Below are 26,581 nucleotides of genomic sequence, written 5' to 3' on the forward strand. Positions count from 1 at the left end.
TACATGATTTAAATGATTATCAAGCACTATACGTTTGTAATAATTACATGTATATTATTGTTTCCCTCATTATTTGACAAAATAAAAATTTGTCAGTGAAATTCGACATAATATCGTGTACAATATGAAATAATTAGTTATACGTAAAGACGAGCTAAAATTTCTTCCTCGGTCGATCGTGCAAATGAATAGTAAAGTTCGCATTCGAAACCCCCCCTCGCCGTCATTTATGAAACGTCCACTAAGGGACGCGTTTAGTCGGCTGCGAGGGGGCGAAGTGACTCAACAAGTGTTACGCCAAAACGAGCGTGCGTCTCTACGTCTCTTTCGTCGATCCGCTTGTTTGTTCCGCGCGTGGTCAACGTTTCTCTTATGCGTGAGGAAGGTAAGGTGGAAGAGGATCGAATATTCATTTTCCCGATAACTAGCTTTCTCCGTATCAGCTCGATTCTCTTTTTCATCAAGTATCTTTTCTAGAATCCGTATCCAAACAAATGACACGTACACGCATTTTATCAACGCATTCCATAACTCCTAATAAATGTATCATCATTTAATCACTCTCTGACCATCTACAAATATTTGAATTATATACACAGATTAAATATTGAGACATGAGAGAATACACATGGAATGTATTCTCGGTGATACCAACGCGGAGCGAGAATTCGATGGACCCGCGGAGAGGGATGCAGGAAGGAAACAACAACCTCCGAAAGAGAGGAGATAACACACTCGGGCGCGCGCGCACGTGGTCGCGAGAGGGTGAAGCGAAGAGGGTCTTCGGCAGGGTGACGAGAGGGGAGGAAAGAGGGTACGTAGAGGAGAGGGAATGGAGGCGGGAGGTGTCACGTGGGCGCGAGTAGGCCGAGGCTCCGCCTCCGTCAAGTAACTCGGAATACGGCGCGTCATTCATGGCCGAGCTAAAGGCTGCGCCACTGTTCGGGTCCGTCCGGCTGCAGCGGCTCGCCAGAGGATACACTACTACGGCGCGGACACCTGTCTCCCCCGCAGCATCCGTCGCGCCGCTGCCGCCGCCGCCGCCGCCGCCGCCGCCGCCGCCGCCGCCGCCGCCGCTACCGTCGTCGCGTTGCCGCCGTTCTCAGAGTCACCAGCTGTCACGTCGCGACTCGCCGCATGGTGCTCATGCAGCGTCCACGGGAGTACTGCGTAACGCGCGATTAAAGGACCGGTGGTCGATGCTGCGGTTGTCGAGAAGTCCGCGACGAATCGAAAGGCCCTCCCGTTCGTCGACGGGAAAAGGCCGCCGGCGGCCTGTCCCGGGTACCGGCGCGGGTGGTACGGGCGCGGGTGAGGGTGCGAGAGTGATACGCGGCACGTACACAGTGTACAAGTGGATTAGTAACGTTTGAGTGAATTCTATATTGATTCGCAAATTATTGTAATCTTTCTAAACGAAAAAAGAGAGAGAGAGAGAGAGAGAGAGAGAGAGAGAGAGAGAGAGAAAGAGGAAAAAAAGAGTGCGCGATCGACCGAGACGACGGAGATACCATCGACATTCGTGGTGGAAGGGTGGCGGATGCACCGCGGGGGCGGAAGTGCCGGAGGCGCAGCCGGGGGTGGTATCGTCGGTGGTGCCGGCGGAAGTCACCGTGCCCTCGAGTTGGAGCATCCGTCGGCGATGCCAGGCGCACCTGGTTTCCATTGGGGGGCCATGCTCGCGGGTCACCACGCGGCCGCCGCCGCGGGTATGATGCAACCCCCTATGTCGGCGGGTGGCGAGTACGTGCCTACTGCAGCGCATCATGGGCCCGCTCATCCCGCGATGCCCATGGACTTACATGTCCATCAGGGATTCCCCTATTTCCCTACCAGGTTAGTAACACGCGCTTTTTCCGCCTTTCGAAGATAGCTCCCTCTCCCTCCCCCCTCCCCCTCCCCCTCCCCCGCTCTTACTCCTCTTAATTCCCTTAATCTTGGTAATTTCGATTGATTTAAGACAGAGTAGAACGGTAACTTTAATCATTTACAATTTACACGATAACATCAAGTTTATTCTTTTCGCTGTGAGTATACTTTTTGTATATATTCGTGAATTATTTATGCGATATCTGATCAAACTATAATTATAAAACTCTGATAAAAAAAGTGATTTAAATATATGACATTGTATTTGCACTTTGATGCAGTCGAGAGTAGCCTTCAAAGACTGAGAAGAATGACGAAAAGTTTATTACAGCGAAGCCTGATGCCGTTGCATCTACCGTCCTGTCTAGATGCACTGGCAAATGAAGAGGTCGCTTGTCTTAGCCTCAGATATTTGCCTAGTAAATATTTCTTCGCTGGGGAAGTACTCCCATGTTTACCCACTTTAAGCAAATACTTGGAAAAGTACTAGATATTTTTTAATCTACATATGTAGAGTATTCTGTTAATATTCTCTCGGCTCAGACGTCTACAAATCCATACACGTTTTGTTGTGATTATAATTTATAAAATTAATATAATTTTTGACATAAGGATAATCTATTGATGAAAATTTCAAAAATTGCTTTATAAAAAAATGATGTAATTATATGCACATATATAAATTAAAAATGCCAATCTAACGCGACGAGATTAATGATATCGAAGCCTGTCATTTCAAAACACGGTAATGTCATTCTTTCTTAATACGGATACACATACGCTTTCCATCGTCCACCGCAATTATTAACACTCTCCATGCCCGTATGCCGCGATATATAATCACTCGGAGGAAAGCAACGCGTAAGAACAGTATCTTGTAATTACACTCTTCGTGCGCTTAATACCCTGGCAAATTGTATTAAGATTTTTTCACTCCGTAACACGTGTAATTACTAATTTATCTGGGCAAAATGCGCACGCGAAACTCTCGCCTACATACATGTCCATCTAATTTTGATTCTTTGATCGCGTTTATTCCTTGCATTTTTTTTTACCTAAAAATATATTTTTATTTTAATCACATAAAATAACACTCTCCTACACTTATACATTTCTACGCAAAAGATTTAAAACTATTACAAATCGGTCGATTCTGTAATCTGAGAGTGATTAAATCGATCTTATAAGAAATATTAATTTTAATTCGTAAACTGTACAAATGTTAATATATATATATATATAGAGCTATTAATCTTACACGTAATACAAACGTTTACGTGCGTGTTACAGTTATTTTTGAATGATAAACGGAGATTTGTATCGCTCTAACTAGAAAGAATGATACTCGTAAAAAAATCTCGTGTCGATTAATCGTTAGCGACAACGTCGATACTGAAGTAAGCAAATTACGTGCTAATAAGCACCGGAAAGAACACTCGTGACATATCGCGAGGGGAGCGAGAATACGCTAGATGCGGGGCACACGCCGGGCAAAAAACTTATTATAATGCCTGCCTCGTACGAGTTATTAGCATTCCGCTATCAATTATCCTGTCTGTCGTGCTTTCGATGTCGGAGCAACTAGTAGGAACGTCTGTCGCTCTGTATTTATAAAACGTATAATCACAACGGTCATCGTAACGAAGAAAGCCTGTAAAGGGTGTTCCGAAATCCGCGATGCGTACAGTACTTGAATAAATTTACGCGATTTCTTTGCAAGAGACGAAATAAAAAATTTCTTTATTTTCTTTATATCTGGTCTTGTAGACCGCTAACCTTTTCTTTATATTTCGAGATATGGAAATTTTTTTTAATAACTAAATAAGTAAATAAATGTAAATATGCATGTAATACCTATATTTTTATATTTATATATAATCACTATATATAAATAAAATATTGATACATGTGATTAGTAAGAGAATGAAAAAGACAATTGATATTTATTTTATAATTTTTTAAATATACGTTTACTCACACATCTACACGCACACATAGGAAAAATCTCTGTTTTCACGAATTTGAATCTTAATTTCTGGACACCGCGTACGTAAGGCGGTGACAGACATAGCGTGAATGACATTGACGTTTCGACGTTTCCCATGCGACGCCGCTTGAGAAACAAAGTGTGTTTTGATCGTCGTGATTTTTAACTCTATCATTTGATTCCATCCTCGAGTAGCGAAATCAATAGGTGACCGTTCTCAGCACGATTCATTGACCGATTATGTCATGAGTGATTCACATCGTACCACGCGACCTGTCGCGTGTTATCGCCATGACGCGTTATAAAATCGATCTTGGCAAATTATATATTTCTAGACAAATATACATAAAAAGATGTAGATATGCAAATTTAAAAGTGCGAATGAAAACTGCTCGTTATAATGAATTTTTTTTGATTTTGATTTTGATTTATTTTCGAAAAATCATCTTACTTTGTGCCTGTCAGTTCGAGGAATTCCGGTAAAACAGTCGGTATTACCACAGAGATGATAATTTAACATAAACTCGTGTAGCATTTGACGCCGATTGGCATCGATATGAATAAGAAGTAGCGTTTGCTTGTCGAGTCGAGCGTTAGCGGCCGTTCCGAATCATTTGTTACAAAAGAGTAGGGTATTTTCCATTGATTCTTTAGAAATTCTTTACTTGTTTCAAACCTTTTTTCGCGACAAAAAAAAAAAAGAAAAAAAAAACGAATGTCTCTCGGTCAATGCTATTCATAATTCGGAATTGTATAAATGCGTATCTCTTATTGTTAGCTACATACTCTCAAGCCCCGATATAACATTTATATTCGTAACGATTAAAGTTATTTTTTCAGTGTAAAATACAAATCAATAAAATTTTGTGTCTTATGACTTCAAAAAAGTTGTCATCTGAGAAGATTGTCATATGCTTATAATTAGTAGTATCGAAATAATAATAAAGAATCCATTATCGCAGAATGTGCCAGCATGTGCACGTAATGTTTCAAATCAAAGATAATATTTAATATCGTAATCTCTCGATGCGTATAATTCTGACACGAATTATTCATTCGTAGACATAACACTTGGATTAAATCGTATACACGCAACATCTCAATGACACTCGTCTCTTAACATTGAAAGACTCCCCTAGAATACATTGATATATTCGCATGCGTTATTCCATGACGTAACTTTATATCAAAATTTCGCTCATAATATAGCGAAGCGATGATGACAAAATATCTCGTTAAATTTTTAATAAAATTTCAATATATATACTCTCGTTATATATTTAATCATATTATTAATCGCATAAATATCGAGAGACAAATTTTCAAATATATATATATATATATATGTTAGAGGTAATTTAAAAAATTTCACGGGACCCGAGAAGAACGCCTTTCCGCGTTTATTCTCGCGCGGAAATTTGGTCTAATTATCGCCGCGTCACGCATACGCGTGTATCCGAAGACACGAAGAGACACGGTCGCACAGACATTGAGAGCGTTATTGAATGATGGGTCAGCCAACTACTAATGGGGCCGGACGCGCGCGAACACAAGGGATTATAAGAAGCGCGCGCGAGTATGGCTTGCGGCGAGTCAAGGTTGTTGCCGGAGTTACTCGCACATTACATATCCGCCACCGATGTGGACTCTGGGCTTTTTTTTCTCTCTTATCGCCGGGAATTTTATCTCGCGCGCGTCTTCCCCGATTGATCACGATAGACAAGTGCAGCGCCCCGCAAGCTCTTCTCTTCAAGCGTCTCTCTCGAGTACGTTTATTTTTAATAAGCTGAACAAATGTAATGCCGAATGATTAGACGGTAAATTCTCGACGAGGGATAATTTCTATCATTTTAAGAGCTTTTTCCCAGTACGGAAGTTTAAATATCACGAATCTCTTTCTCCGTCTCTCTCTCTCTCTCTCTCTCTCTCTCTCTCTCTCTCTCTTATTCTCTCTCGACGGGACAACGTTGCCCCTAACCCTGATTGGATCCGAGGCCAGAGGCATGCATAGTTTAGCGCGAGGTCTTTGCCCTTATGGAACCCTTATACGCATGCGAGACTCTAGAGCACTTAATTCGAGTACGATATCGTTGCTCTCGCGAGTTCTTTGTATGTGCAAAGTAATCCGTTACAAAGCGTGAAAACTGCGGATTGCGCGAAGAGAGATTGATCTTGAATATAGAAGAGAGAGCAAGCCGAGGCAAAGAACGACAGTTTGGGACCCGGGACCTTCTGGTGGCTAGTCTCGGACTCAGGACCCATCGATAAATAACGATAAATGTTGCGTGTTTTTATATCCGCTCGCGACTTTTCGTCCCGCGAGTCGTAGACGAATTTCGTAGACGATAGCAACACCGAGATTACTCTCGCACCCTCGCCCCCCTTCCGAACTCGTGTCGAAAAACTCGTTTCTTCTCTATGTTTTCTTTCCTCCAACCACCCACCGGTACTTCTCCCTTGTCTCCCTCTCGGTTTCACCGGTTTCTCCCTTGCTTTTATACTCTCCCCCCCTTTTTTACTCTCTTCTCCGGTGTCTCTTTCGCGCGTAGCGTCCCTCTCTTCTCCTGCTTATTCCTTACTTTATCTCTGTCCCTTCGCTCTGTCCTCCCTTGCTTCTTCGGCTATACCACCGTGGCAGCCCGGTAGTTGGAAGCGCTGACTTTTTTCTCGGCTATCGGCCAGTGGATCGCGCTGCGATCCGCTGGACTGCAATCAGAATTGATTATAGCCTGCCGAAACTCCGGCGCGGCGCGTTCATATTATACAACTCGCCCGAGGCCCTCGTTCCTTCCTCGCTCTCTCTCTCCTCTCTTTCTCTTTCTCTTTCTCTTTCTCTTTCTTTCTTTCTTTCTTTCTTTCTCTCGTCTCTTCCTCGCTGGCTATAACCGCGCGCCGCGCCGTCGTCCGTCTCGTGCGCGACGTCACCCGACGCGCTCGCTCGCTCGTGCGAGCGTAAAACGCCAGCACACCAACGTATACGCTCCACAAACCTATACGAACGCACCCTCGTATACGTATAGAGGTATGACTTTAATAATATTTCCAAAAAATTAATTGTGATAATTTTAGCGAGCACGTATCATCACCAGAATTGTATCGATCGAGAAAAACGCGACGAAAGAAACGATAATCTCTTCTACACGAGAAAGATTTTTATATAATACGCTCGCGGTAATGATTGGGTCGCGCGTCGATCGTACGCAACCCGTTTGTGCGACGTAAAAAGCACACGAGGACAAGCTTTGTTCTTTTAATCCTTTTCAGCCTTCTTTAGCTAGCGAATTCCACCGGCGTTAGACGTTTCTTTTTGCTTTTTTTTTTGCCCCATCAGCTTACATTATCTTGCCAATCCTGCAACGATTATTAGTTATAAGCACGTTTATAGGCTTAATACGTGTTCTCTGATGATGGTACTATGCGTCAAATATTTCGCTGGAACGAGCAAAACACACTCGGAAAGTATATATATATATATATATATATATATATACCCCTTTCCTCCTCTCCTCCGTTTTAATATATTCATAATTTATTTGATAAGTATTATTCTAACGTTTTTCATATTTCTTGTAACGCAAAATTCGCGTAACGATTTACGATCAAAAATATATTTCGGAAATCTCTTTGGGAGATATTCTATAGCATCGAAAACGTTAATTAATAGGTCGTACATCAATGAATCCTAAAGGTGTGTGTGTGTGTGGCGCAGAAGTGATTTAATATCCACTTTAATTAGTTTGAAAAACGCCCATTGAAAAAAGCGACGGAGAGGGAGGGGGAGGAGAGCCCGACGTCTCTTGCACGCTACTTTGATACGTTTTATTTCAATGCATTCGGTGTATCAAGGCCGCCACGCGGTACGGAATTTAGCATGGCGATATAGGTACTCGCGCGCTCGCGCGAATTCTTTATGAGAACTTCATTTAACGCTGGACGCGGACGCACGTCCGACTCGAAAGCAATTACACAGCTTATTTCGAAAAATCATTTCCTATTCTTTCCATCGATCCTGTTCGCCAACACGTCCGCGCCGCGCATTTTCATTCAACGATTTATTACGTTCGTCCCTTTCGAACGCAAGACGACGATTTGTTCCAACTTTTTCCTTCGTCATCCTTAAAACAATGTATATATATATATATATATATATGTGTGTGTGTGTGTGTGTGTGTGAGAGAGAGAGAGAGAGAGAGAAATTGGATTGCTCGATTTTCTTGCACAACGATCGAGATTTTATCCGTCCCGCGTAAACTGACTGTACAACCGTCCATCGATTCCATTATATTCCATTATATTCGATGATATTACCTGAAGCGTAAAACGACGCTTTTTTAGATTCTTCTCTAGCGTTGTGTTTCCCAGGCGTCGGCTCGTGATCTTTTTGCATGCGCATTACGTGAAACTTATTACACTCTCTTATGCAACTAATGCTAGGATAGATATCAAACGTGATTCTCGCGCCTGAAACCGCGTATCGTATATACATCATGTACGTAATTTTTAGAAAGTGTGATAACGATTTATTTACCTTGTCTGTAATATTCACACCGTATATCTCGTTGCTCGAATAAAAAAATGATCTCAAAAGAGAAAACTGTTATGGATAATAAATGTTCCTCTTACGAAAAAATATCTCGCAATTACAAAAAAATTAATAATAATAATTACTTGGATGTTTTTTTTTTTTTTTCGAAAATAGACAACGTTCTTCCATTATCGGGCTTTAACTTGAATTTTTTCGAATCGTTAAACAGCACTTTCCTATATAATGGTCTAACGTCCAGACACACTACGCCACGCTGCAATAAGTCGTTTTCGCGCGGGAATTGGCCTGGCCTCCAATCAAGTTTAATAATGTAGATGCGGATCAGCGGATAAGAACAGGCTACTGATACCGCCGCCGCCGCCGCCACCACCACCGCGTCGGTTCTGCTCGTCGGAGGAGCCACAAACGGTATACGTTCAGCTTATGCTCGATCTTATGCAATTTGCAACATCACGAACCTCGGGGCTTTAACGCGGACTTACCGTACGTTTTACGGTACGTATTTTACGTATACGTCATTAAATCACGGAAATATACTAGAATACGAAATCTCTTCCTGACCTCTCTCTCTCTCTCTCCGGAATGCACCTTATTAGAGACAGTCGTTTTTTCAACAAAAATACATAAAATAATCTTTCTTGAAATGAAGAAAAAAAAAAAAGAAAAATGCAGTCGCAGCGAGACAATCGAAGCGATCAAATTGATAGACTGAATTTCCTTCGGCGACGTAACGATATAAATTGCGAGAAAAGTTTCGGCAACGTCTCATTGTTACAGCCTGTTGGAAGTTAATAGGCGACGAGGAAACGGCGCGACTAGAAGCCGAAAGCGCGGGTGTTGACGCTACACGTCGGGGGAACGGAGTAAAAAAAATGTTTCTACGACCCCTCGGCAGTTTCGAGCTCCCCAAAGTCTTCGAAGCGTAACTTAGCATACTTTATTTGATTTTTTGTATTGGATAATAGTCTCAGGTAATAGGGTGCGGCGCGCAGAATCGAGGAGAAAAAGAGAGAAAGAGAGAAAGAAACGGAGAAACTGGCAGGGAGAGAGCGAACAAATTTTCACGCCCCCATTACTTGCATTAACGAATTTACATTTTTTAAATGGAAGGGTCGAACTCTCAGGGTGATAACTCGCGGGTCATTTGTTCCGCGAAGAAATGAAACCACCGTTGATATTGCTCCTTAATTCGCAGATGTTTGCGATTAGAACTCTGTATATACATTATCTCTATCTATGATAGAAATAATTTTCAATAAAACATTGATAGTTATCATCATTATTCCGTAATATTTTCACCTCTAACAAGGAGGAGAAAGAAGAGGTAAACCATGTTGATTTATCAGTTATCTAATAGTATCTTTACCTAACCCTGAACGAGTTACGCGAAATTGTAGCTCCGCTACCTGGATAACGCGTTAAAATCGTCGACTAGGCGACTAATATCGGGTCTACTACGATCAGCCGCGGGCAGTATGAAAATATCAATGGTTACGCTAGACCACTTGCCGCGATTAACTGGTATTCGAACACCAGTAGCCTCCTTGAGAGAGAGAGAGAGAGACCGATGTCGATACGAGCCTATAGTTTAATCCGGGTCGCGCAGACCCGAGGGGATGGACTAGGATTAGAGTACATAGATCAGGAGTCGTTATCCTTCCACGCTGTTTGCACTTTGCGTATAGTCGATAAAACGTCTTTGTCGTACGTTTTATTTAGAAAATTTAAAAAAAAAACATATTTTTAGCATTCCTCATAATTAATTTTTTTTTTTTTTCTTATGAAAATGTCCAAATTAATTATCTCGGACAAAAATGATGAAATAAAGCTTGAAATTGTTCATCGAAAATATGAATAAAGTAAAGCAGAGTGTATTCGGTTGCAGGTAATCTTTAAAACATATGTTTCTAGTAATCGTTGATGCGGTTATATCATCGGGAGGTGGGGTAGGCGGGGGACGAAAAATTGGGGGAACGTGCGCGGGGCGCGAATCTATACATATTTAATGAGACCGCGCAGTTGTAAAAAGTAGCTAGCGAATCAAGCCCCAACGGGGCGACTCGCGACTCGAAGAGAGGAGAGGAGAGGAGAGGAGAGGAGACCATGCCCTGCCGGATACTTTTATTCAAATCTCATCCGTCGCCGCTACGAAGATGCTTCGCGGGCGCGAGAAGGGTATATCAAAAGAAAAATACTCTCAGCGCCTTTCCCGCATGCATAACCATAATCCCGGCATAATGTATATTTCAAAATCTTCCGACACATCTCGAGCTCATTACTATTAGATCGATACACGACCCTTCGACCTCTGTGCGGAGGGTGGGTGCACGCGAGTGAGATCTTCGCGTTTTGCATATCTATACGATATCTGAACGGCGCAACTGTGCGTCCGACGATGTACTTTCATCTTAAAGTAAATTATAGCGAAATATTTTTTTTATCGAATAAATTATTAGGTTGCTATCTGACATACGGTATTGAAAAAGATCCGTGCAAGCTCGTATTTAAATAAAATTACCAATATAAACAGAGCTGATGAATAGTAATGCGAGAATGAACTCTAGGAAATCTTGGAAATCTTGGAATATTTTAATTAAATTAATCATTGTCCACTTTGTATAACTCAACGTATTCGAAATTAATGATGTTATAACGAGAGAATAAGAGGAAAAAAAATACATGTACGCTCGTGTGTCGCCTATACGTCAGTTACGCACTAGCAAACTGTGAGTCGGCACCGGTTAGAATCGAGTTGAATCGAGTTGATAAGGTTAACTAAGAGATACGGAGGCGTAGGGAGGTCAAGTGACCACGTGGGCGGCACTACACGTCGACGGGACATACCATCTATTACCGTCAGTACGTACACGTATGTAATTGTACGGGTGCAAACGTAAAGCCGATTTAATTATGACGTAAAAAATGCACCTTCGACATATTTTAATAACAACATATGATATAATACATCTATAAAGACTGTATAATTCAGAAATCAATTTAAATATATGTATCTAATAATTTCAACAATTTTATTAACTTATAGCTTAAATTGTTATGATCTCTCTCTCTCTCTCTCTCTCTCTCTCTCTCTCTCTCTCTCTCTCTCTCTTGATTTCGTTGAATATGAAATTGTCGCATTGATAAAATACCGAAACCAACACGAATGATGGAACCGATGAATAATACAGACGCAGCGCAATTAGCTTTGCCATTTTCAATTTAATCGGCGAATCAGCGAATCAGCGATCCTTCGGGGAACGAAGACTCGTTCTTGCGAAAGAAAGGCTCCCATACGCAGTGCCACCACTGCGTAACGGGACGAGCTGTGGCGGGCCCGCAGCGGGTAGTCGCTGGCTCTTTGGGATCGATGCCGGCGTTCACGGCAATTCGGATGGAAGCACGTCATCCGCAGCGGAAAAGGCAATAAATCGCTAGATACGTACTCGCGATTAGCCGTTACATGTGCGTGCTCTTTAGCTGCATAATTAAAAATAAATGCACGCGTGTGTCTAATAGGCGTGTAACGAGATAATGACGACGCGACGTCGGGAAAAAGAAAAAAAAAAAAAAAACTCTCCAGAGTTTTTGGACGAGATTGCGTTTCAATTTACTCACGAGAGTGCGGCAGAAAAATCGCGTGGATGCTAGTGTTTTCGCGAAATGGTCATCGTTGAGCGCGGCAATCGATAAGCTCACGAGGGATATAAATGATGATAAGTTTTTGTGCATAATTTCCACGATATAGGCACTGAGATCATATTGGAGATTCGATAAAAATTACATGATATAATGTGGGACGAGAGATTCGTAGCCCGAAGCTAATCGCCGGTGAACCGCCGCGCCGATTCGTATCGTGGCGTTTTTATCGGGGCCCGGGCAACGAAAGACGATTACTCCAGGATCGGTGTCTTTAAGACGCGTTTGCCGACGTTGCATCCATCCCTCCCTCCCCTCGCTCGTTCTTTCTCTCTCTCTCTCTCTCTCTCTCTCTCTCTTTATTCCTTCGTCTTCTTGCACTGACAGCGATACTCGAGCCATAACTTTTACCATAAAAATCCTTAAACGAGATAAGAAGCTTGTTAATCGATGCACCGTGAAGGAATAAGCTCCAGATGAAAACGCCACGTGAATGTAAAGACGACGGTAACGACGTATATAATTTCCCCGATTATGTGCTACGAATGCTTTTACGTACTACGCTGGAGAATACCTACTGTGAGTTACATTCACGAGACAATGTTATGAACGATTAATCGCACCGAGACGGATCTTGTGGCTTCTTTCACACTTGCATGTTTCGCGCTATCGCAATCTTTTTTTTTTTTTCTTTTTTGCCGCGTATCAAATCGTTATGTATTTATTGTTTATAAAGTTTTGTGAATTTTTTCATTTCTTTTAATTTCTGAAACTTGGTGTAAATAATTAATTTATTGTCGGCTTGAAATTCAAAGTTCTTTTCTTTTAATAAAATATATATTATATGCATATATATATATATATATACATGTATTTCTCGCGGCAAATAATGTTTTACCGAAAAATCGATCTTTTTCAAGGGAATTTTAAATCCATATCAACGATGACATATGAGAATTAAATTGAAAGACAGCTTTTCGTAAACGGTTTCAAGACGGCGTGATTATCTCGCGAAAGAGTAACGAATTTCGATCCGATGCAAATGAGCCGGTTCTGCGAACGTATCGTAGATCCGCGACGGGGCCCCCTAAACCTCGGCCACGCGCGCGTGCACGCACGCACGCACGCACGCACGCATGCACGCACGCACGCACGCATCGCTTAATACGCGCGTGCTCCCGAGCGAGCGAACACTACACGCAGACATTTAGGCGCCATGGTTTTCGAACCAATAAATCCAGAGTGTCTCATTACTAAGCTTGTCGCTTTAATTGAAATCTCGTGTTTTTCCAAACGCCTTTTTTGCCACTCGCGCAACTCCCGAAGCTTCTATTTAAACCCAGCGACACCTCTCGCCGATATCATGGCGTTACGGATGAGATGCTACAGCATCCTCTGCTCCTTCCTCTTCTTCTTCCTGATCAATTTCCAATTTATGCGTCTCGCCCGTATCACGATATTTTGAGTCACGAGCTTCGCAAAAGTACATAGTTCGCAGTCACACTTTTCGGAGGCTACCTAAGATAATTTAGGCACATCTCCATTTGTTTCAACATAAAAACAATAAATCTAGATTTAGCTGGTAATTTTATAACAATTCAAAAATTGTAATATATATCCTTCTCATAAAGATTCGGCGTTTTATAAAAAAAGTTGAATTTTTCCGCATAAAAAGACAAATTATAAAACAATAAATTATCTTAATATATCGTGAAAATATACTGTTCTTTTTTAATATGTTAAGAGAAAATTGGACACATATACAATAGTCTTTTAAACATAACTTTTTTTAAATTTTGAATAAAATAAAACTTTACAATATATTATATTAGGAATAAATAATATTATCTAATATAATTTTCACGCGTAAAATTTTTTCCATGTACAAAGATTATCACACAATTTTTCACAACATTGTTTTCAATTTTTACATTAAGTCATATTAAGCTTTATGATAGTTATTAACAATAATTCTTTGAGTTTTTTCACAAGAAAATGTAAAAATGACGAAACCTCTTATATACAATATAAATTAATATTTATTGTGCCCAAGAGCTATTTTGTACTTATGCAACGCGATTCAATGTTGTCCTATGTATCTATTTTATTAAAAATGTTTTTGCATGCAAGTAAAATCAGACTTAGAGATAAACTCGATAAATTCATTTACGAAATTGGACGAGTATAAAAATGCGATGAAGCGATGAAAATGGAACTAACAATAAGTGAAAACTATTACGCATGTGACGTTTGGAATTTAATATTAAACTTGTAATATATGACTGTGACCGCGAGAGAATCAATCAGAAGTTAACAGGTTGAATTTTATGACTCGACGCGACAACATAACACCTGGCATTACGACACCGCTGCAACGACTTAGCTTTCGTTACATCGTTGAAATTATCCGCGGGAGAACGGTAGTATGTAAGACGTAATATCCTCTCTCCCTTTACACTTTCTTTATTGTCTGATTCCTTCTTACATGTCGTTTCTATATAGTCTTTGAAGTAACGCAACCTTTAAACTTTTGTTATCCTTTTACTTGCTCGGACATCCCATCCCTCTTTTACAAAACAATAAACATGCGAGTCGTTAACAAGGTATAAATCTTGTCGCGTTACCAGGGTGATAACTCCCTGGAAAAACAAGGAAAACCTGGAATTTTCAAGGATTTCTTTTGTATCTGAGAAAATCAGGAAAGTCTCATGGAATTTTGTTAGGATTCCGAAAATTTTTTCGAAAATTCTCTTTTTGACAATTTTGCTTTCAATTGTGAACAGTCAACCGTGTGTGTGAAATTGGCATCTCACTTTGTGGAAACTCATTAATTTGAAAGGGATCTGGTTTTGTTTCGAATAGTTCTAGAGTTCTTGATTAAATAAATATTTCTAGCTATTAAACAAAAAAACGGAACAAATCGAAACAAATCGAGACACCAAGTTCATGCTGCTTACTTTGTTCATCGACGATTTTTTTAACATTTTTTAATCAGATTTTAAACGTTTGAAAATTCTACAATAATTCTATAAAATGTTCTATACGTAAAAATTATTAATATATTAAACAAATTAAATCGAGATGCCGGATACATACCTGCATAAGTACCGAGGTGAGACACTTGTTATCTTCGCTCGTCTATAATAAATTAATTGCGTACATGTTCAGAAAGCGTCATTAATTCTTTTAAAAAAGAATTTATGCACATATCAATACATTTATATATTTTGTATACATATATGGAAAATGTATGTGCGTAAATTCATGTGTAAAAACATTAATGACCCTTTCTGTACAATACAATGAAGATGATAAATTATGTATTTATTCTATTGTTTGTTAACGATTATGTACATATTTGTTTGTACATCATGCATATAAAATATTTGAATAATTGCAATATTTGTAAAACATAATACTTTTAGATATAAAGTTATAAACAAATCGGTATAATAGAAAGAATTGTGGCTCAAAAAGTCGTCAGCTTTCTTCATGTCACAGATATGATGTAAACATACGATCATAATGCGACCATGAGCTAATGACGTTTAACATATGCATACGAGAAAAACACGAGGAAAAGTCATTCTAACAAGTCAAACTAACGAGATTGTATCTCGATCGCGATATCTTGGCAATTATCGTACGATGAAAAAGAGTTGCGCGAGATATCCCTTCCAAATTAGGCGTTATACACGCGGCGACGTAATGTACGCGCGCATTACAAGCCGCGTTTTTTGCCGCGTCGTACGCTATTGCGCCGCGTTAATTGTAAGTTCGGAACATATCTCGACCGCGCTAAGAAACGCGCATTCCGGTTTTCGTCCAAGACGAAAGAGATCGGTGGAACTCCCCGCGATGGTATATACCGACCAGGACTTTTTCTCTCGTTCCGCTTCTCTCTCCGTTCGCGGACGCAGATGCGCGAATGTAGGGTGTGGTGGACAGGCTGTCGCCCCGCTACTCTACTGGTTCTCTTTCTCTCTTTCTTTCTCTTTCGTCCTCCCCTCCCCCCTCCTCCCTCTCTCTCTCTTTCTCTCTTTCTTTTTATATATCCCAGAGCAAGAATGTTCCCGTGTTGGTTCGATTAATCAGTCGTTTTTCGTGTCCCCGCTCTGGGCCAATAGAGGGAGAAAAACTTAACGTATGTGATAATGCGCCAGCTATGCTACCCGCTCGCCGTTCCGCTGGAACGTAGGTCGTGCCTGCATATAGGTATACCGAAACGAGTCGAGAGACAACGACAACGACGACGACGAAGACGAAGACGAAGACGAAGACGAAGACGAAGACGAAGACGACAACGACAACAACGACGATGACGATGGTACAGTGACCCGCCAGCTCTTCGCTCCGCTCCGCTCCAGGGTGCTGTCCCGCGAGGGATTCAAACTTTTTTCCCGGCAACAGCTCCGAGGATACGTAACCATCGTTCGGATCAGGCTCGATTTGTTCATCGAGAAAGCGTATACACTGTTTGGCCGATCATTCCAAACTTTCATTTGTCCGAGCGAGACAGAAATTATGGTCCTCGGTGAGATTCGCTGGCTGGAGTGAATTTCATAGATTTGAACGCGATAAAAAGCACGACGCGTCGAGAATTTTCGTCGATGTGAAAATTATGCGAATCGCGTTATGTAGATATCGTTGGCCGCGATTGTAATTCAAACGGCACTTTCAACGCGCTCACCATCGGTTTAACGTAATATTTCACGACTTACTGGATTCGGAAGCTTTTCACTCGTGATCCGAATTAAAGTTCCATCGGGGATGACTTATGACGTACGAGTGGCACTACCGTCGTCTCCTCTGGAAAAAAGTTTCGCTATATTCGAGTTCCGTTTCGCTAACGCGAAAATGGTACTTGTTAACATTCGCTTCTACCTTACTCGCTTGACTCGCTGCAAATACTATTTCTCAAACTTAACGAGAATTTAAAACGAGAAACGTTTTATGAGATAAAACTAAATTATTTTCACAAAATGACAGATGCATGAGACAGCTAGTCGATGCAACGATATAAATATATTTTATACACAAGCGGGGAAAAATTTAAGAAAAAAAAAATAAATTTACCACTTTAAAAAATTGCCTAAAAATTTAGACATACTTTTGTCTGAAGTTTCAAATCTGGTTGTCTGATAATAATTTCAAACAATTTATTTTAATCGTCAAAGTTATTTCATTCTGAAAGTTTAGAAAAATGTCTGAAAATTACTTTTGAAAATTTTGTCTGGAAATTCAAACGATATAGATATCTGTAAGAAAACTTCACATACTTTGTTCACAGTTATCTTTTACAGTGAACATATAATTATTAATGATACACTATAGCAAAAAATATAATTTGCACACCTCTATCTAAACTTTTTATTATTAATGAAAAATTTTAACATTTTGTTTAATTTAAATAATGATTATATATACAAACTTTATATACAAGGTTGACAGTATTGATAAAACTGAACTGATAATTAAATAAAAATTGACGTACCAATAATGTGTCAATCATATTAAAATTGGAATCTTGATTTATCTCAACCAGTGATCTATCTCGGAATTACTTTGTATATACAAAGCATCGATTAAAAAGAGCGTTAGTTATTCGAGCGAAACACTGTAAAAAAAAAAAAACTGCAGACAAGGTATCTGAAGCTCTTTACACATTACCCGAATTTTCAGATAAACGACTCTGATGATTAAGAAAAATGCCTGAAATTACTTTCAAATATGCAGATCAGAAAATTCCGACAAAAACGTGTCTTAAAAAATCTTAATAAATAAGGCAATTTATTAGAAGGAATTCAGCTACTCGCATCGCATCTCTCACAACACCGTCTCATATATCGAAGAACGTTCTTTATCAGTGTTGTCGAGAACTAGTGCGCGCTCGCGCGATCAGAAAGCGGACCATCGCGATGCCCGGGATAGACATTTCGCGCAGCCGGTGTATCCAAAGTTTAACTTTACACCGAGGGGGAGAGGGGGAACGCCGGTTCGTGATCGCACCGTGTGTGTGAGTCTGCCCCAGGTCCACGTATTATGACTACTTGTAGAGCACGTTTGCGGTCCCTCGTTGTGCGAGCGAACCAAGGAGGAAGCTTCCCCGCGCGCTTCTCGGCAACCTTAGCGACACATGGCGCGACCAAGGCGGATGAGAGGCCCCGGGTTCGCTTCGGAATCTTTCCAACTCGTTCGTCGTATCTTGCGAAATGCGGGAAACACACTCGTGAGAAATTTCTTCTCTAATATCGTATCGGGGAAGATTTGTAGCGCGGACAGAGAAAAAAAGTCCCTCCAAGATTGTATTTCCCGGTTGAAATGTCTCTTATCCTATATTTCTCGCGACAAAATATTTGCGAAAAGGTTGCGAAGCGGTAATAGTTGGCGTTACGATATCGGAGGATAACATTTGCATTCCGCCTGCAACGGCCGTTTAGAGCGGGTTGCCGTGTTAATAAAATCTCAACACCTGGCAGGTTTCATTGGCTACATTACACGCACAAATCTCGAGACGCACCCTTTAATTTCCTGCACGCGATGACGAGGATAAACGGGATTGACTATAATGACCGTTAACTTACTGCTAGGTAGTTATAAGTACACACGCGCGCTCCAGTGTTATATGTGTGCTTAAGTAACACGACTAATTATGACAGGTCGAGTCGACACTCCGTAGTAACGCAATGCGTGGCTCTAACCCAATTTCTCCCTGTCGTTACGTAATTGAAAAATTCAAAACTAATGTGATAAAGATAGAAATTTACGGCACTACTTATCTAACCAGTTATTTCATTTATCGATAATTATATGTGGAAAGAAAATAATTATATAAAGAAACTATTTTGTATATAAAAACAATTGTTTATATATATATATATATGTTTGCCGATTTTATTGATAAATGAACGTGATAAAATTTGAATCCTAATAAAATTATCGTACATTTTTCGCTTCTCCCTTCGCTTTTACGTATGTCCGCGTGCCAGGATGATAGCGTGGAGGAAAGGCGGACGAGAGTGAAAGAGCGATTTGGTGACATCAAAGTTTAATAAGCGCCATAAGCCGATCCAACCTGCGGTACGCGCGGCTAAAACTCGTCGAGCAATAAAAGCAGTAATAAAGCGTTCGTCTTTCTCACGTTCCACCACGCGGGTGGAGGAAGGAGCTAGGGTGGCAAGAGAAAGAGAGAGAAAGAGAGGGAAGCCAGAGAAACCATAGCACGCTCGCTGACTCGCTCGCACGGTGGTTAGCCCAAAGGTTAGAAGGGCGGGAACGCATTAGCGGTGGAAGGTGGCGGCGCTCATAGAGACGTCCGGTCGCCCAATTACTCCCGCATTAAATCAATGTTCCTCCACCCCCGCCGTCCATATCGCCATCCCGGTAATAAACCGTGGCCGACATATCTGCACGACTTACGGGCTCATCCCTTCGGTGTCGCTCACGACCCTCGACTCGCTCGCTCGGCCCGGGCAGACGTCGCCGGAATGCGCGTTCTGTCGTAATATTTGGCTTTAAATCATGTCGCGTTGACAGGCCCCACTTTCGCGCGCGCGTTTCCTTCTGATTCATCAGTTCTCGCTGGCCGCGAAACTCGATCCCTCCATGTCGACGTTCCTTGGGGTTTAGGGGTTCGTGACTTTCTAACGCGACGTTACGTTTCCGATCGATTGAAGATAACGCGCGATGCTAAGAGTGTCGGTGGTTAAAAGTTTAATTATAATCTAATTTCAAACTCTAGCATATGTGAGTATTCAATATGTGAGTGGTCAGAGTTTATCTTGATGGATAAAGTTTATAAATTTTATTTTATTTATTTTTTTTTTTTTTGAAACAAATTTATAACATTCAGTGAAGAAGAATAGAAAGGGGAACGTGGCACCATTCAACCGCAAGATTAGGTTCGCGCGCAATTTATGACGGCTAAGATCTTATTTCTCTAGCCGAGCTTTCATATAAAAGCTTTTTCCTGTAAGCTGCGACACGGGATTTGGATTCTGGGGCTAAGTATAAGAGGGGCAATGCCGATCGCGTACCGCGACGAATTAGTAATACTTATACAACTTACGTATCAACTTTGACTAAATTGAACTAAAGAACAATGTTGCGAAACGATAGACATACGTCTGATTTAATCATAAAGCGATTGCTGTTAAAGTTAAGAAAAAAATTCATTATTATTTTTAAAATTATTTATTCTAATTTATTTAGTTTGTTATTTAAAAAAAATAGTTGGCGAAACTGATATTATAATATTGAAATAAATTAAAGACCATTTTTTTCTCTGTTTCTAGGTATCGAGATGACGCGCTCTGCTGGACAGAGAGGTAAGAACTTTTATCATACTTGTACCTCATATATATATATATATATATATATATAAATATATATATATATATATATGTGTGTGTGTGTGTGTGTGTGTGTGTGTGTGTGTGTGTGTGTGTGTGTGATTTGTTTTTACTTATCAATGTGTATTAATGAACGAAAGCTTACAATCCTTTATTGATAAGCGGGCGGAATGCGTTAGGCGTTCGGGAAAAACGATCTAGCGATCTAATAATACGAGGCAAAGTTACGCGGAAAGAAACGGGTCTCTCGATAAACGGAGGCTAAGGATATAAAAGATCTCGCTCCGGCGAGGAGGTGATTGATACAGAGAGATCGACGTCGCGACGCAATTCCATTGTTCAAAGCGAACGCACGCAGAAGCAACGAGCGAGGCATCGAGGTCTGGCACGAGGTTCTTACCTAAGGATATAAATCAACTCTCGAGTGACGAACGAACAGAGCCGGCACACGAAGCCGTTTCACGGACCACTGTACAATATACAAATACACACACACACACACACACACACATACACACATATATACACACAGCACGCACGTGTACGCATACTGGACCGAGCGTACGAAAACAGCGACTTCTAAACGAAATACACTTTGCTACTCGTGCTAAATTTACGTTCTCTTAAAAAAGAAACAATTCTATTCCATAAAAATTTGTCTATTAAATTAAAAAAAAATATATTTAATATAAAAACAAACAACGATATGTTATGATAATATTGTATTTATCACGATTCATGAATATTGTCGTATCCGAGGAAAAATTATGCAATTTTAATCACGTTTTCTTCAAAGAGAAATTTTATTTCACACAAATCTATCCGCGAAATTAAAAAAAAATATTTAAATGTAAAATCATAACAACGAGAAGATGTACTAGTACTCTATGCTAGTATTTATTATGATCGTATTTGAGAAACATATCCGAGGACAAACTATTATGCGTAATCACGTGGCGCGAAGAAAAGTATAATTAATGACGGCGACGCGAGAACCGAACGCGCAGTCTCGCTGTAATTAACTCTAAGCGATTTCACACTAATTACAAACAACATAACGCAATTAATAACACGTTATCGCTTTCCTCCTGTCGCGTCTGTGTATTCTCCTTTTTTTGTCCCTCGTGAATTTTCAAGACGTCACTCGTAATCGTCTCGTATGAAAAATCTCGTGTCGTCACTTAACGCGATGAAATTAATGAGACATTCCAGCGCATTATGCATCATTAAGAGATATCGCATTTGTATAATATTGTGTATAAATTAATACCGTGGAGGAGATATATTCTAGTGACATCGAAAGAAGATTTTTGTAGAAAAAATTATCTCAACTCTCGCTCTAGTACTCGATGATTATTTGAGAGAGCGCGCGTCCTCTTCACGATATAAATTATATTTAAAACCGACGATTATTAAGCAGGAGCGATTGATCAATAAAGAAAAGAAGCAATATAGTAAAAAATGCATAAGGGTTATCTGCGAAACTCGTCCGGAGCAGGTTGATAATTATTGAAGTATCGATTAAATGCTCCGTTCGCCTTGATTGATCAGCATTTATATCGTGGGTACATCCACCTCGTCGGCTCCCTACAATTTTAAACCGGGTGCCTCATCCTACCCGGGTGTCCATCGCAAGCTCTTAAGCCGTAATGTGCCCGTTTTTGTTCCCACTAACAGCGCCGTTAAGGGAACAGAAATGTTAATTATATTATTCATAATCGCCAAGATTATTCGGCGTTTTTTTTTCTTTTTTTTTTTTTTTTTTTTTTCTCATATCGACTGTATAGTAATCGACACGCGATCGAAAAAATTATCATAATATTCGATGGACATGCAAAGGGATGATTTAATCGAAGAAAATTTTCACGGATGAAAAATTTCGTTTGGTTTCCACGTTCGCTCGAATTCATTCGCTTTCCACGTCGACGTGACGGATAGCGCGAGTTGCGAGTTCACCGTGTACCCTTAAAGAATCTCGCGGGGGCCCGTACATTTTTTTGTCGACAGCCGCGATTTAACTGGATGTCGTTACTACGTTGTCGGGCATTGTTGTCGCGGTCCCCGTTTCGTTCATCGCTTTTACCCCTTACTTCCAACCGCGGAGAGATTCGTCCTCCCTCCCTCCCTCCCTCCCTCCTCTCCTTTTCCCCTCTCGGCACAACATTGCCCGTTCGCCGATCCGATCCGATCCGATCCGATCCGCCGATCCTATATTTATTGTATCGAGAAGACCAGAGCCCGCCGCATTCCACGCGCATGCGCCGCCCGTAATGAGCGGTCTCCAGTCCTGTCTGTCTTTCCGTCCGTCTATCCAGAGGACCGGTCGACCGGTCGCCCTCCATGCCCCCTACTTGGTCCCTTTTCTCGTGAGATCCCCCCCTCCCGCTTACATGCGTTCCCTCCCCTCCCCTCCCCCCCCTCGGTCCACCTTTCTCCACCGCTTCAGCCCGCTATTCTTCGCTCACTTGGCTCCCTCGCTATTTGATCTCGCCACTGTCGACCGGGACGTTCGTTTACATCCAGATACACACGCACCAAATTGTACCTTTCTTGCGAGATTCACTTGACGTTGACACGAGATTGATTTTTCTTTCTGCTTAATCCTCTCGATCGAGGCAGTGTTAATGAGAATGTCGCGATATCACCTATTTCGGCGAATCAATTTACAGTTCCTTTTAGTATCATTGATTATATCAGATTCTATTAAATTCCCAGATATTCACGAAAGACGACGACATAGTTGCATTTATTTAGGTAATTGTAATAGCGTAGCGCTCTTAAACCAAAGTATAGAAAAAGTAAAAGTATTTTGCATCACCTCAACTATTATAGTAACTTGATCGACTAGAAGACATCGACGTCTTTAGTCTTCCTATGTGTGATATCGTCAACTTCAGCAAAAACATTTCTTATTGAATCGAGCTGAGATTTCTCGGTTTGGAGAAAGATCGGTATTTATATATTATTTCAAAAATTTCCTCCAATTTTTATACTTTCAATAAATCTAGAAATAATTTTCGTTTTACGCATTACGTTTTAAAAAAACTGGAACATGATAATGAAGTAACTTTTGTAAACTTATCGCGAAATGAAAACGAGAGAAAAGCTTATCGATATTTGAAACGTTCTTGGAGCAAAAATGTTAAATTGCCTAAACGAATCTGCATAGAAATGATTACATATGCATGTCAAATAACGATAACGAACATAAATTTTAAATGAATAGATAACTTTTTCGTGAGGGGAATTTTAAAAAGTATCAAAGTATTTTTACTCTATTTTCTAGCATAAAATAAAACAGCTGCGAGAAATTTTTAACTGTGTATACGCATGTATTATGCGCGAGTATTTTGAACTATAGCAAAATTTTTTCAAGCTTTCACTTGGAGTAAACTTTTTTTTTTATTATTTTTCTTTATTATCACAAAGATTTTTAAGAGATTATAAAATAAAAAATAATTTAACACTCACCGATAAGATGCGCAACAACGGAGTTCTAGTACACAATGTTGCACTGTAAAATAAAATAAAATAAAATAAAATATTTAAATATATTATATACATATATACCTACTCACACATATAAATATACAAAGAAAGTAGTGTCCAAAATAATTGATGAAAACAATCTAATTATTACGCGCAATAAAAACTTTTTTTTTGTTTTTTTTAAGAAAATGTTTAATAAATTTCATAATTTGCTGAAAAACTTTTTCAGATATAAACTTTTCAATAACACTTTAAAAGATTCTAAGTAATTATTCTAGTAAGTATCTAAGAATATTAAAGTATTCTAAGTAAATATTTTAAGAATATTGAAATATGTTGTATATGTATCTAAAAATATTAATTCATTTCAATATTTGAATATAAGATTTAAATTATTTTATATGCGTTATATTGGACAATAATTAAAAATAAGTCACTATTGCGAAGATAAATGAGCAATTAATTTTACAAGTAGATCTAATAATAAATATTAAATCTTACCCCACGGTTGCTCCGTTGCCGCTTGACGCCTCCCCGGGCCTCTTTCTCCTCTCTTATTTTGCCATTGTTATTCCCTCATGGCATTTACATAGTCAGTCGCGAAAACTAGATTAATTATAATTAATAGAATATGACTATCGCACGACACTTTGCACGGCACTCCCGATGTTAATGACGCATATACACGATATCACGCGCATTTTATTAAAACGAGTTAAAAGTAACAAATCTGCTTAATATTTAAAAATCACGTGCTACTCACGACAATGTTATCTTTATCGTTAGTTAATAGTATAATATGCTCGCATCTTAAAATTTTAATATATTTTGTATTATAATTAATTAAAAATATATAAGTAAAAATTAAAGACAAATATCTGCGAATCACACGTTTCTAGATTATTAATTAGATAAGTTGATCGTTTTTCACACAAATTTCGATCGAATAAATCTCAAAATATGCGAAATACTATATTTTTTAATGTAACACGGCTCGACGTCACTTGCTTCGATCTGAATTGTACCTACTTTATTAATGAAAACAAGAAAACCTGGAAATGACATTGGCTTCGCTTTGATATTACGTGAATCGAATCAATGGCTGATTAAAACGCGGTGAACCAACAGAAAATAGACAATCAAAATTGTGTATTGCGAGTATAATACAGTTTCAGCATATAATACATATTAATACCAATGCGATATTAGTCGTAAATAGCCACGTATTGTTAATCGATATGTCGTGACTTTTCATTATTTGCATCAAATCGCCATCGCTGTTTGAATAGACTATCATTAATTGTAATAATTATATAAAGAATAATGTGTATACATATAAACGTTTCATATATACATAACGTTTATTATTAATGTATATAACGTTTCGAAAAATAATACTGCGACACACACAGAGCGACTCGCGTTGTTGCCTCTTCGTTCGAGAGTCTCCGCATAAATGACGACAAGGTGATCGCGCGTAAACAATAGCGGGCTGTACGTACGCCGTAAAATTATGCGCGCCTGCGTCAAATTCCACAACTACGATCCTCATAATTATTATATTTCCTTATTTTGGAAAGTAATATTACGACGCGGCTGGCGTTGCTGTGCCTCTTCCGTCGAGTCTCGCCGCACGAATGATAACAAGGTGACCGGGCGTAAACAATAGCGCGCTGTGTGTCCCAAAAAACACGTGCGCCGCGCGAGTACGTCGTGTTATAGTTGATTCGACGTCATCATGAAATATTTAACGCGCTACAAAATAAATGCGTGCCGAATATTCTGTTCTTTAAATGTCCAATGAATTATTAATGAAACGTGTTCATGTATATCACTACTTCCCGTTACTTGAAATACTCGATCTTGCGATTCGTACATTATCGTAAAGTGTCAACTCGAAAATTATGAATAAATTACAAATTAAATCGATGGAATCTTAAGTGCGATTTGAAGTAGTATTTATAATCATTGAAATATCGTTATAATCGTCGGTATTATATTATATAATATAATAATTATATTATAAAATATATTAAAAGTCGTAAGAATCGATTAATCGATTGATAAAAATCTTTAATTATTCGTAGAGAATAATCGCGTTTGATATCTTGCGTAATTTTTGCGAATACGTTTTTTTCTCTTCTTTCTCTCTCTCTCTCTCTCTCTCTCTCTTTCTCACAAAATAATATCTTTCAGTCCTTACAATTAGATTAATATAGTCACCGTCGCGCGATACTCTTACATATCATTGACTGTATCAGGAATTAATTAGTTGCGTAGACTAATGATTGTCAATTATAATTATAAGGAAATATAATAATTGTAAGGAATGATCGTGGTTGTGGAATTTGACGCAGGTGCGCGTAACTTTGTGGCGTATGGCCCGCTATTGTTTACGCGCGATCACCTTGTCGTTATTCATGCGGCGACTCTCGAACGAAGAGGCATCAACGCGAGTCGCTTCGCGTGTGTCGTAGTATTACTTTTTGAAACGTTGTATTATTATATTAATAATAAACATACATACATACATACATATTTTAGTATTGCTGTCATTAATACAACGCGACTCGAGCGAGAAGGTTGTAACGCAAAAGGCCATCCACATGTTGAAACGTGATAATTCTTTCTAAATATTACAATTAGCAATTATCAGCTCGCACAATTGATCACTCCTGCGATTAACGCCACATAAAAGTATCA

At 39.7% G+C, this 26,581-nt stretch overlaps 1 protein-coding gene across 4 annotated transcripts in view; it reads left to right on the plus strand.

Moving 5' to 3' along the window:
• Positions 1–900: 900 nt before the first annotated feature.
• The window catches only part of LOC140662844 (protein trachealess-like), an 84,358-nt gene continuing 58,677 nt past the window's right edge, over positions 901–26,581 (plus strand). For all 4 annotated transcript variants that reach the window (XM_072886499.1, XM_072886500.1, XM_072886501.1 and 1 more), the window contains exons 1-2: positions 901–1,836; positions 20,333–20,365. In XM_072886499.1, coding sequence (XP_072742600.1) covers positions 1,541–1,836; positions 20,333–20,365 — 329 coding nt within the window. In that variant the 5' untranslated portion in view covers positions 901–1,540. The remainder of the gene's footprint in view (positions 1,837–20,332; positions 20,366–26,581) is intronic.

Source organism: Anoplolepis gracilipes, chromosome 2 (genome assembly GCF_047496725.1).
Source record: "Anoplolepis gracilipes chromosome 2, ASM4749672v1, whole genome shotgun sequence".
NCBI lineage: Eukaryota > Metazoa > Arthropoda > Insecta > Hymenoptera > Formicidae > Anoplolepis > Anoplolepis gracilipes.